The 12,223-nt window shown below is 38.6% G+C and overlaps 1 protein-coding gene across 1 annotated transcript; it reads right to left on the bottom strand.

The window, feature by feature from the left end:
• Positions 1-5,389: 5,389 nt before the first annotated feature.
• On the bottom strand, positions 5,390-11,925 carry LOC140037855 (uncharacterized). The gene is made up of 8 exons (XM_072083001.1): positions 11,782-11,925; positions 11,001-11,090; positions 10,357-10,711; positions 10,014-10,244; positions 9,046-9,786; positions 6,641-8,818; positions 6,393-6,562; positions 5,390-6,124 (listed from the first exon to the last, which is right to left on the bottom strand). Exons 1-8 carry the CDS (start codon positions 11,923-11,925, stop codon positions 5,390-5,392), a joined length of 4,644 nt encoding a protein of 1,547 aa, XP_071939102.1.
• Positions 11,926-12,223: the final 298 nt, after the last annotated feature.

Genomic DNA, 12,223 nt, shown 5'->3' with positions numbered 1-12,223 from the left:
TTAAGTATGGATTATTTGGAAGAAGCAGGAGCAACGGGAAAGAAGAGCAGAGGAAAAAGTAAAAGGAACTTGTTTTCATCTGTATGGTAAAAGTATGAACTGTAGAGCAATGGATGTGTTGTCAATAATTTAGAAGAGAAGTAGGACTGAATCTTTAAAGTAAAGCTGATAGATAGTATTAGATTGAAAAGACTGCTGAAAGAAATAGGCTGCATGGACACATGGAGAAGAAGAAAAGAACAAAGAATAAAGAATAGATGTCTGCGCAGCATTCTTTAACCTTCGGTTGTTAATATTACATGATGAGCATATTTGTATAGTAAATGCAAAAGGCTGCGTTTTTTCTGTCCAGAAACACAGCATTGAAAGAGCAACAGCGAATTGGTGTACTTAGTTCTAAAGTTTGTAAGAAAAGCAGTAGAGATGACGTGCGGAGGCTGCAAAGAGCAGGAAATATTTAGTTGTTTAGAAAATATGTTTCCAATGAGGTGCATGTTTCAAGGCACTGTTTAATTGTTTGCTTATAAGGTGCTAATTTGGTTGAAAGATGTACAAGCTGGTAAATCTATTTCAATTATTATTGTTTATTGCTGTGAGAAAGTCGAAAGAAGCTAACAAACACAGGATGATGTAATTGAAATTATAATAAAGTTAACTTTAACAATGAATAGTAGACAGATGAAAACTTAACATTCTTTTAAAGTTTGTTACAAAGCACAAGGCTAGGATAAAATACGAGAAAATGCAGTGAATTAGCACGGCAATAGCCTAATGTCAACATGGATCAGATCAGCTACAAAGGATATATGAGATTGTCCAACTGCAACCTTGATGGTTTAATTAAACAGTGATTGTGTGGTACCATGGAAATATTTTTTCAGCTCCATCATAATCAAAAATTAAAACTGCAAATGTAGTTTCTGATTCTGGAACAAATACGAGAACTTCGTTATGCTGCAACTGGTGCTGAAGAACGAAGGATCTCCAATTTTTTTTGAGTTTGTTGCCTTTAATTCCAATTTCGGTAATGTTACGTCCTGTCTTGATGAGAATACTGGGAGTTTTTACACCATTCAAGAAGTGATCACTGAATTTTGGAATTTCCTGGTAATGAGCAGCGAGAGTTAGGATGGATAGCTGGCAATGCAAAAGCAGGTGAAATCAAACGGAAGAGAACAAACATAAAGATATCTCACCAGAGTGTTTGGCGTTGATGAGTTAAAAATTTGATAAAAGCAATGTGAATCACCCATGGATTGACAGAAATCTGGTTTCAACGACGAACTCACTCTATGTTGTATAATCGGCGAGCATGCATTATCTAGGGACACTAAGTATATAATGTGTCAGAAGTAATTATGGTGCAAAGTGCTATATATATTAAGCTGAGATATCTACTGGCCTTGTTCATGATAAGCAGTATTCTGGAAAAGATTTGGTAACGGAATCGTCCAAGGCAGGTAAACCTGTTGCTGGAGTTCACAGAAATGGAGAACATTGAAAGTAAGACCTCCGGTATGGCGAAGCATGAGCATATCATGTGTTTTGACTATATTGTCACGACGATATTCATCCCATCCATCGTGAAACAAACCATTATTAACTGTGATAGGCCAACTCCGTATTCCATATTTGAGAACGATGACATTTTTCTGATGTTGGTTAAGTAAGCATTGGAACTGGGAAGGTAAAACCTGAAGGTTGCAGATTCAGAAAATAGAGTGAGGTAAACCGATATAAGCAATCTATATACAGAGAGACCGAAAGTTATGTTTGGAGAGGGAAAAAGATGTATCTGGCCTTTATGACTACATCTAAATAAAAAACAATAGGGTGTGAAATTATCGCAAGGTAGTTCAAAATTTGATGGAGAAGCAAGAGGATCTTGTGCCATTAAACCGACAGAAGAACATTAGGCAAGAAAAATACCAGTGAGAAGGAATAGGTAAAAAACGGCCAAGTGAATGAATGAGCCGAAGATATAAATGGTGAAGAGTACCTATTTGTATAGAGCTGAAGTTTTTTCTTTTAGCTGTATGTGACTTAATTGTTGCACATGGTATGGTTAATAAAGAAGGCATGATATATAAAGAGCTGATGGCCCGTCGGGTCAAGTATTTTATTGATATCAGTGTTCATTTGATTTTTTAGGGTGTGATGTTTGCGATACTTTATAAGGCACAGAAGTAAAGACTCAGGGATTTTGAAAGAGGGAAAAAGCTGAACAAGAAGTATTGAATAGGATCTGTATATAAACCAGGGTGTACTTGTTAAACACAACGAATCCAGAACAAAACAAGCAATATAATGTTGAGAAGTGCACCAGTAAGGACAAGAAAAAGCAGACGAGTCAGTTTTGACTGAAATGACAAGAGACTACAGCAAATGCAGACAATGTAAATATTTATAGGTTTCGGTGGCACATGAAATGTAGTGAGCATCAGTAGCAGTAAAAAATTATTACATTTTCTATGTAGAAGTGAAGGCTGCATAAAGTTATGTTATATTAAGGAACGGAAAAAAGTAAAATGGTGGAGGAAGAATAACAAGAAATGATATAACAAAACAAGTACAGCTTAATAGATAATTGGTTGGCAATGAAGTGGATCATCAGACATAGTAGATATAAATGGTTGAAAGAGCTGCTTCATTTACATGTGCAAGCAAAAGAAGAAAGTGCATGGACACAGCCATAACCTGTATAATGAAGCGAGCAAAAGATAACAGTTTGGATCATTCATAAACATCATCTATCTTAGCAAAATAAAGAATGAGCAGCCATGATTCACAAAAACACAAAAAGTAGGCTATTTCTTGAACATTGGAATCTTTATTCCAATCTTGCCTTCTTTGCAGGGTCGTTCTCATCAGTACATTCTTGTTGAATCAGTTGTGAAACTGCCGAATCATCTATCCCCGCTTCATTTAACTTGTTAAGAAGAGAAAGCTTTCTTTTTGACGAAGAAGTTCCTGCATCTTGAAAGGAATAGTAAAATTTAAATGTGGGAGAATGCTAAGAAGCTAGGGAAAAACAAAAAGATTAACGATAAAGAATCAAAGCATACCCTCAACAATGGTTTGAGCAGATTCAATATTTGTGCAAGTCAGTGGAAACAGACTACTTTTCTGAGTAAAACGATGCTGTTCACTTTGGTATTGGGATGCTTCGCAACAATATATAATAGTATATCGCTGCTTTGCATCTGCAACCTGATTTTGAACAGGTTTTATATGTGCAATAAACGATTTTGTTTTTAGAGACTGATGGACATGATCAAGTTGCAGCTCTATGTTCTGGAAATTGCATAAACAGAAAAGGGAACAAGGTGATGTGAAGAACTTAAAAAAATTGTATTGATTCAGAACAAATGTATAGGAGAGGTAATAGAGATGCCTGGTTAAAATGCTCCATTGCTTCGGTCGCAGTGAAGGTAAGCAGCTTTTCGGCCAGATCCCCAAATATAGAAGCTGTCACTGTGCCAGTTTCATCTTCCAGATCAACGTCAAAACGGCATCTATATAGAAACATCAATTATACAGCTGGTGGTGTAATTCAAATGGAAAAAGTTGCAGAGATCACCAATAAAAGACATTAAAATATATAAAAGGCCACAGCTAAATTGAGGTAATGGCTTGTTATTGTGTAATAAGTTACCTTGGTTGAGCTGAATGTTTTTCTTTACATGAATTACAGTGGAAAGTAACTCCATGCATTGCTTATGTAGAACGAAAACACTCACTGCAGGCCATATACCAGTATCTTTGAAAAATGTTTTCAAAAGAGAATCGAACATTGACCCATGCTGCCTGAAAAAGCCAAGGAAAGCATTATTAGGTTGAGAACCATACAGATAAATAATGGTACAAGGGAAATATCTGTATCGTACCTTCTGGATCCCTGTGAGATTGCAAACCTGAGTAAATTTTTAGTTTGGCTGAAACGAGAGTTCTGGGTTATAGTTCTCGTATAGTTTCTGGTTAACTATATCCAAGAGAAGGCTTTCATTTCTCATTGCCCTGTTGCAAAAAATGACAGATAACATCTAAATGGGAAACAAAAAATGAAGCATAAGCAACGAAAATAAGAAGAATATGTTCGTGAGATTACCAATTTTTTAGTTCTCTAGCTTCTTGGATAGGTGGATCAACAAGAATGACAGAGTCAAACCACGTAGATAAAGCCACACCTAAAATAAAAGAGCATGCATGACTGAGGGAAAAAGGAGCAGGGGAAAAAATCTAACAGCTAGCTGCTGAGAAAGTATTTGGAATGGACCATTATAATAGCCAACTCTGACTCTTCTGCATACAATGACAGGAAACTTGTGCATGTTTTGCAAAATTTTCTGGCCTTCATCATGCACAAAAGCATCCCATATGGAGAGCTTAACAGTTTGAAAGTTGGTTTGCAGAGAGAAAAATGAATAAGTGATAGGAGAAACTCTGAAAAGTCAATATAAGAAATGACTATAACCAAGAGAAGCTCATACTCTTCATTAACAAGGACAAACTTCTGAACGACGGATTCTTTACCATCTTTGCTAATTTGTTTCCGGTCCAGCGCAGATATAATAACAGCCAAAATGTCTATATTTAAAAAAGTAAACTGTGAGTAGAGGGTGCGAAAGAAAAGAAAAAGCATATATGTATATAATCTGAAAGAAATAAGCTTACCTACAGATTGATCTTTAATGTCTACGTATTTGATCAGATCAATAAACCTGGTATAGGTGAGTTTCACAGGTACAACATCTTCATCATCAGTGATCTCTTCAACAAGTGTCTTGGTGGATATGACCCACTGTGTCTGAAGGCCTCCAGACTGGAATTTTGGAGGAATTGGTCTCACAACAGCATTTGAGATGAGATATTTCTTATACACTTGCAGAAGAGGTCCCATTTTAGGGATATCATTATTGAAAATGATCCCTTCAACCAAGGATCCCTATAAGAAATCAGAACGAGGTAATAATTTCGCTTGAAGCAGTAAACTTTTGTAAGGCAGTACAAAAAGGAACGATAAAGCCTTTGAAAGTTGCAGCTGATAAATCTGAATAGAAGCACTAAAGACTTTTAAACCTCTAGCTATTTAGTTCTAAGCATAAAACTCAGCCAATGAAATGGCTAGTTATGCACCTCTGGGTCCACAAAAATGAATTTTTGTTTTTTTTGTCGGAGTAGCATTTAATGATGTAACATGCTGTTTTTCCTGAACGGTTACTTTACACGTCCAATGCTGCGTGCCAGGAAGAATCTCTTTCATTGGAAGAATTTGTGACATCCTGAAATAAAATAAGAGAATGGATCTGAAGGCATGAAGATGAAACCGACTGAAATAAGAATTATAAATGGCAATAATTTCATATAAACTGACCTTGTCAAAGGACTCCTACATTGTAGCTAGATGAAACACTTCACTAAAAACAACATTCCTCGTTTTGTTATCGATTTTGACATCGTCAAAAGTTCCAGGAACAATTAAGATTTTAACTGTATCAGGAGTTCTGGCTCTAGACAGCGCAACGTAAAGCTGACCATGAGAAAAAACAGGCTCACGTAAATAGATTCCAACATAATACAAAGTCTGTCCCTGAGACTTGTTAATTGTCATAGCGAAACATAGACGGATGGGGAACTGTGTCCTTATGAAAGGAATACCATTTTTTTCATTATCAGGGGTCTGCAGAGGAATTCTGGGGATAAAAACTCGTTTTCCTCTGTGCTGACCAAATACAATTTCAGCGCAGATGGTATGCTGCCGCAATTCTCTACATATAAGCCTTGTGCCATTGCACAGGCCTTCAGTCGGGTTCAAATTTCTGAGAAGCATGATGGGACAGTTTTCTTTGAGTGACAGTTTATGTGGAGGGAGTCCTTTTGGATTTTGACTATTCAGAAAGTCTTGATAATCTCCCTGAAACCTCTGATTAACAGTTTTATCTGAACTGATATATGTATAAAGCTTGCCTGGAAATTTGTCGATCATCGCCTCGTTAAGTTCATCAACGGAGCTATTTCTAGGAGAAAGAATGCATCTATTGATCATTTGATAAGGATCGACTGAATAAAGATTCAGGTCAGGGAAAACAGAATGTATTAATCTGCATTTAACATTGGGAAATTTCTGCTCAAAAAATATAGCATAGGTGGTAAACAGCCATTGAAAGGATAACATGAACGATACACACTGGAATCACCTGTCCAAGGATTCATGTTTGTCGCGATAGGGAATTACCAAGTGAGAAGGAAGCGTTACATCTCCATTTTCGTCAACAGGTTCTCGGCCTTCGCCAATCCGCAGTAAAAAAATCAGAAAAGGATGGGTTCAAAAGAGCTTGCATATTGTCTTTCAATGTCAACCTATGCATATGCAACCACAACGGCGAACTAACAAGGCTTGCTTCTATTAAAGCTTGTTTAGAAGCCTGCTCAACCACCGGTAAGGTTTGTCGGAAATCTCCACCAAAAATAACAACATGGCCACTGAAAGGCAGATCAGAATCCTTTAAGTCCTGTAGCAAACTGTTAAAAGCTTCAATAGTTTGCCTCTTAGCCATAGAAGCTTCATCCCAAAGAATCAATTTAGACTCACAAATCAACTTAGCTGTAGTGCTCTATTTGCTAAGCTGACAGGTCTTACTGTTTGAGAAATCCAGAGGAATTTTAAACCGAGAGTGTACAGTTCTTCCTCCAGGAAGAATTGATGCTGCAACACCAGAAGTGGCAATAGCGATAGCAATATAACCTTGAGATCTTAGAGTAGACAGAAGAGATCTATACAGGAAAGTCTTTCCACTTCCACCAGGACCGTCAATAAAAAAGGCTTTACCTTCCGAAGAGAAGACCGATTGTAAAATTACATCAAAAGCGTATCGTTGTTCAGGATTCAACTTCGAAGGCAGCAACTCATCCTCAGGATCAACAACAATGTTTCTTTCACTATCCATTTCTCTGGTGTTCCGTTCTGCTGCAGCAAAGGAATCAGTAACTATGTGAAACTCATCTATACTCTTTCCCATTTGAACTAACGACCTATTAATGTCCCTCATAACTCGATTTTTAATCTCATAGTCAGAATAATGAGTATACTTCTGAGCATGTACATAATCTGCTGAGAGATCCTTTTCGAATCTATTCCACAGGAGTTTAGGATCAGTAGGACAACAGTAGAATAGAAGAGTGACAAATAATAATCGCAGAGATGATGGCATCTGAAAAGCCACAGCTTCTTCTAGAGTTTCTTCTATATAGTTATCAGATTCTAACAAGCCCAACCTAAGAGCAGCTACTCTAAAGGAACTCATCTGTTCACCGTTAACAGTCAAAAGATAATCAAATGACGTGGGGCAACGAACATGACATAACAAAAGCCTTAAAAAATAACGTTCGCCTTCCTTTGGACTTGCTGTAACTAATCTCCCTATGACTCGCCGCCGCTCCCTTTCAGACCAAGATTTTGTTTTAAGAGTCCACACAAAATGCTCAAGGAACTCCCTATACAGACACCTTAAGGTCTGCGCTTTTGCATTTGATCTGTTTATCTTAAAAAATTCAGTCAACATGGTCCTAGAGAAATCGATTTTTCTCAGCAAGTAGCTCAAATTCGAGTCCTTGTCAAAAGAAATGGATTGCTGATCAGGAAGATGGACCTGAAGAGTATAAACAGATGGAGTCATTTCACTTAACCAGAACTCATAAATGCGCCATAACGTCTCCGGTGGAGATATCCACCTGCCTTTCTGAAAGTTACTGATCTCGTCAACATCAGAACAAGAATCCTGATCAATGACCTGAAAACTGATAAGATCAGGTCCCTTGAAGACATATTTGTAAAGGTATTTGACAAGCTTCACAGTGGAACAGATTTCCACATTTATATGGCAATCGAGCAAAGCAAGCAGATATCGGTTATGAGGTATAACCCATCTATTATCCAATTCAAGCCGACGAACTTTCACCTTTCTACCATCATTTCTCCTTCTATAACATGGATATGAATCTTCGGCATGAATAGTATGGTCGGAAAAATTTTTTGGGTAACGACTTTTACAAGAACCATTCTTCATGCAAGGACGGCTCTTATCCATATCTCCACAGGGACCGTGAAGCATATGCTTAACAACAAGAGAGTACAAGTGCTGGTGTTCGTTTGGATCAGGAAGTTCAGCACAAACAATTTTATCATATGATTCAGCATTCAATAATTTGAACTGCGGCTTAAGAATTAACAGGACATGAGCATGAGGAAAGCCGCGCTTCTGAAATTCTGTAGCATAGACACACGCTGCAACCTCTCCAAAAATGTGTTTATGCAGAAGTTCAGACTTGAGAACTTCAAATTTAGCTCTAAAAACTCTAGATAATAAATCAGGCCTATCCTGTGCTTTTTCTGTATATCGCAAACCTTCCTGGATCTCTCTCCACATAGGATTGCATGTCATGGTCAAAAAAATGTCAGGCTTTCCATATTTCTGAACTAAAGACATGGCATCCAAATATCTACGTTTCATGTCCCTTGGGCCTCCAATAAAAGACGCAGGAAAAATGGTCCTTCGGCCAACTTTAGAACCCTGTGTTTGACCAATAGCGATGCTATCTAAAACCCCTTGGAGTACCTCAGTACGTATCTCATTTTGTTTTCTTCTATGAAAGTCAAGCCTAGATGTCTCAATCTTAATGTAGGAACCTACGGCAAACTGTTGAAACAGCCTAAGACTGTGCAGCAACATAGATGCATCATCATCTCTGACTTGAAACTTGTAGCAATAATATTCTCTAGCAGACACAAAGTAGTCTTCGTTCCTAGCCTTCTCAGCAACTAAAAAAGGATACAAATATAGACATAATAAGGAAAAAGTGTAGACCCGATGACTAAATGAAGGCAGGAAAAGGCAAGCGAAAAAAACCCTGTCTCTCTGTTCGAACTCCAACAGTTGCGATGGAGTATCTATGGAAGAAAGATCAAAAGATAGGTCGATCTCAGGTAAAGCTCTTTTTTTTGCTTTTTATGAAATCGTTTAATTCCATAATGCCACCCAGATTCACCTCTAGGAAAGAGGAGAGAATATTGTAAACTTGTGCTAGAGTGACTATAAACTTGAATGTGAGGACGCATATCAATTGAAGCATCGTCAGTTTCAGTCCAAATAGCGGCAACCTGGGACGCAGTAGGAAGATTATATACTCGCTGGTCGAGTCCAGGATTACAATTGAGAATAATTTTATGATTCTCAAGGTTCGGAACATCCCTTAAGCTTTTAAAAAATTTTGCATAAGGATTATCTTGGAGTAAACTCATAAGCAGCTTCAAAGTATCCTCACGAAGCTTATCAGAGTGCTGAGTTCTCTTCCGTAACGCCTCCTTAGTATCATAAAAGTATAACTGAATTCCACTAGCCTGATCACCACTTGCCAGCAAAGAGTTGAGAAAGTGATAAACCTGACCTTGAACCCGAAAGGTATAGACACCATGCCTATTCTTCGTTAATTCCCTGTCATACTTTGCAGCATATGATGTAAAAGCCACGTTGTTATTATAAGTGCGGGCATTTCTTCGGAAATCCTCGCACTCCTCATCAGAACCAGTAAATAAACGTTTCAAGCCATAAGGCATGGCAGCAGAGACAAGTTTAACCTCACCCCCACGGCAGTAGAAAGAAGGAGGTTCCATGTGAAACCTTTTAGCACCGCAATGTTCACAATCTGGAACATTGGGAAGGATAAGGGATTCTTCAGGAATGCTTTCAAGTCTAGAAAGCTTGGAACGGCGACGGCGGCAAGAGATAGCTGTAGTTCCACAGTGAAAGAAGTTATCATGCCAGAGTAGCGACACTAATCCTAACAGTTTTGAAAAAAGAAGGGAAGAAAGAAAGTTCATGGGAGCTTGCGGCGATATAAATAGAAGCATAAGCTAGTATAAAGAAGCGGGCTCAAAAGCTAAATAATATATTTCATTTCCTGAATAGCTATACTGGATAGGCACGAAGAAAATACAGTTGCAAAAAAAGGGGTACCACCGGACGAAGAAGGTGCAGACACAGTTTCTGGTGCCACAGAAGGAGACAATTGCCTGACAGAGGATAGCTGAACATCATCTGTATGATGAACAGCACCATGAAACTCATTGCGGCAACCAGAGCGCAGATAAGCAAGAGACGTTTCAGTAAAAAGGTGCCTATTTTGTTCCCTACAAATAGACGGCTGGACTATTTCTCTGGCGACAGACGCTGACTCCATGCATTGCTCTGCAGCATCAACCGCCAACCGATAGAGGAGGGGACACAATAAACAAATGTAAAGCGGAAAGAATAGAAAACAGAGGTTATACAGAAGCAGTTGGAATTAAACATGTGCTACCAAAAAAAGGGGACGGAAATAGGCAGCGAAGTCCAGTAGAGAAGGACATCTGATTGTGAGGATGGAATGCAATAAATTCAGAATTAAGATGGCAATGTGATTGCTGAATATTTCCAGCGGCCCGCCCACTAAGCGCAGTAACAGCTAAATTACTAAGAGAGACCTGACAATTATGCTGGCTATCCTCGCCCTGACTAAGAACTGACGCATTTATACGATCATTATCAGGAATAAAAAGCCTTCTTTTCTTTGCAGCATTAGCATCACGGCGACGGCGTAAAAGATCGGCCTTTTCATGCTCCGGCATTTCTGCATAGCATTTACGACGCCTTGCATTCCTATCCATGTTCCTAGACTGGAAGACTTAAGAACATAAACTAAGACCAACAACCAAAGAGAAAATAACTCAACAACATCCAAAGCGCACGACAGGCAAGAGGGAAAATGGGATAGATACAATTACACAGTAACAGACATAGAGGCACTTAACAGACGCATACAACAGAGGGCAAAACAGTTTTTCCTCTAAGAAGAAGTTCAAGCACGGCAGGATAATAATAAAAGGATGCAGGGCAGGGGAAAAAATGCAAGAGAGAACAAATGTATTTAAAGAAAGAAACAGGAGTTCAGAATAGTAAAAAAACCTGAGCTGGTTCAAACAACCACCGACTGGAAGCAGACGTTTCCGAAAGCAAAACCAGCGACAAGGGAAATAGGACACGCGCAATAGGCTGCTATACGGCCCAAAGAACAATCAAAACTTTAGCATGCAGAGAACAGCAGAAACAAGAGAAAATAATGCGAAAAAAAGAAGGTAAAAGAAAGGGAAACACGTCACAAAAGTCATGAAGAAGCAATACAGCAAACAAATAGAGTGCAAAGAAGGAAAAGACGAAAGAAAACTGAGCGAAGAGCAAAAATAAAAGGCACAAGGGAAGATTCAAAGGGCGAAAAATGGCCTAGAAACAGGTGAAGAGAGGCAAAAAGGGAGAGGAAAAGTAAAAAAATCCGTGGAAGGAAAAGAAGTATGAACATGCACAGTAGTAATCCAGGCAACAGCACGTCTCGCTATCATTAAAAACAAAAGGAAGAAAAACCAAGACGGTGGAACAATGTTTATGGAAGATGACAATGTAACAGTAACCAGCTAAAAACAAACGAAAACGAGAGAAAATGGAGAAAATCTCGGGGGGGGGGGGGGGAGGAATATGAACAGGAACGTACACAGCACCAATGTATAATAAAAAGAGCAGAGGAAGAAAGACAAAGAGCGTGCACCTGCGTTTATGGAAGGTGGCAATGGAACAGCAGCGAACTATAAAGCTAACAAGCAGGAAACAAAAAGAATGTAAGACAAACAGAGCTAAAAGGCAACAACACAAAATCAGGAAAGCAAAAGCAACCATGAAGACAGAATGCACTCACCATAAGCACAGAAAGCAAGCGATTGCAAAAAACAGCGAGGAGAAGGCAGAACGAAGACAAACAGCATAAACGAAACCCAAAAAAGAAGTAATATCCAGCAGAAAATCGAGCGAAATGCCCAGCGGTTACGAGCCATCCTGCCATGGCCGTACAGGGATTAACTGCCGGACTTTTAAAAGATGAAGCAACTTCAACAACGAAAATTTGGCGGTAGAGGGCGTTTGACACAAACGGGCACACCCCCACAGATTATTACCAACAAATACAGAAGTAAGAAAACAGGTAAAAAAACAAACGCTGCAGGAGAAAAGGGTAATTTCACCAATGACCGGTGACTAATGACTAATGACTAATGACTAATGACAAACAACAATGACATTAGTACATTTGTTTTCGGGAAAAAGCAACCAAAAAAAAAGTCAAGTAAAACAACCTGGCATAA

Source organism: Coffea arabica, chromosome 3c (assembly GCF_036785885.1).
Source record: "Coffea arabica cultivar ET-39 chromosome 3c, Coffea Arabica ET-39 HiFi, whole genome shotgun sequence".
NCBI classification, from domain to species: domain Eukaryota; kingdom Viridiplantae; phylum Streptophyta; class Magnoliopsida; order Gentianales; family Rubiaceae; genus Coffea; species Coffea arabica.
The sequence above is the reverse complement of the archived record's forward strand: the minus strand, read 5'-3'. Positions and strand labels throughout refer to the sequence as shown.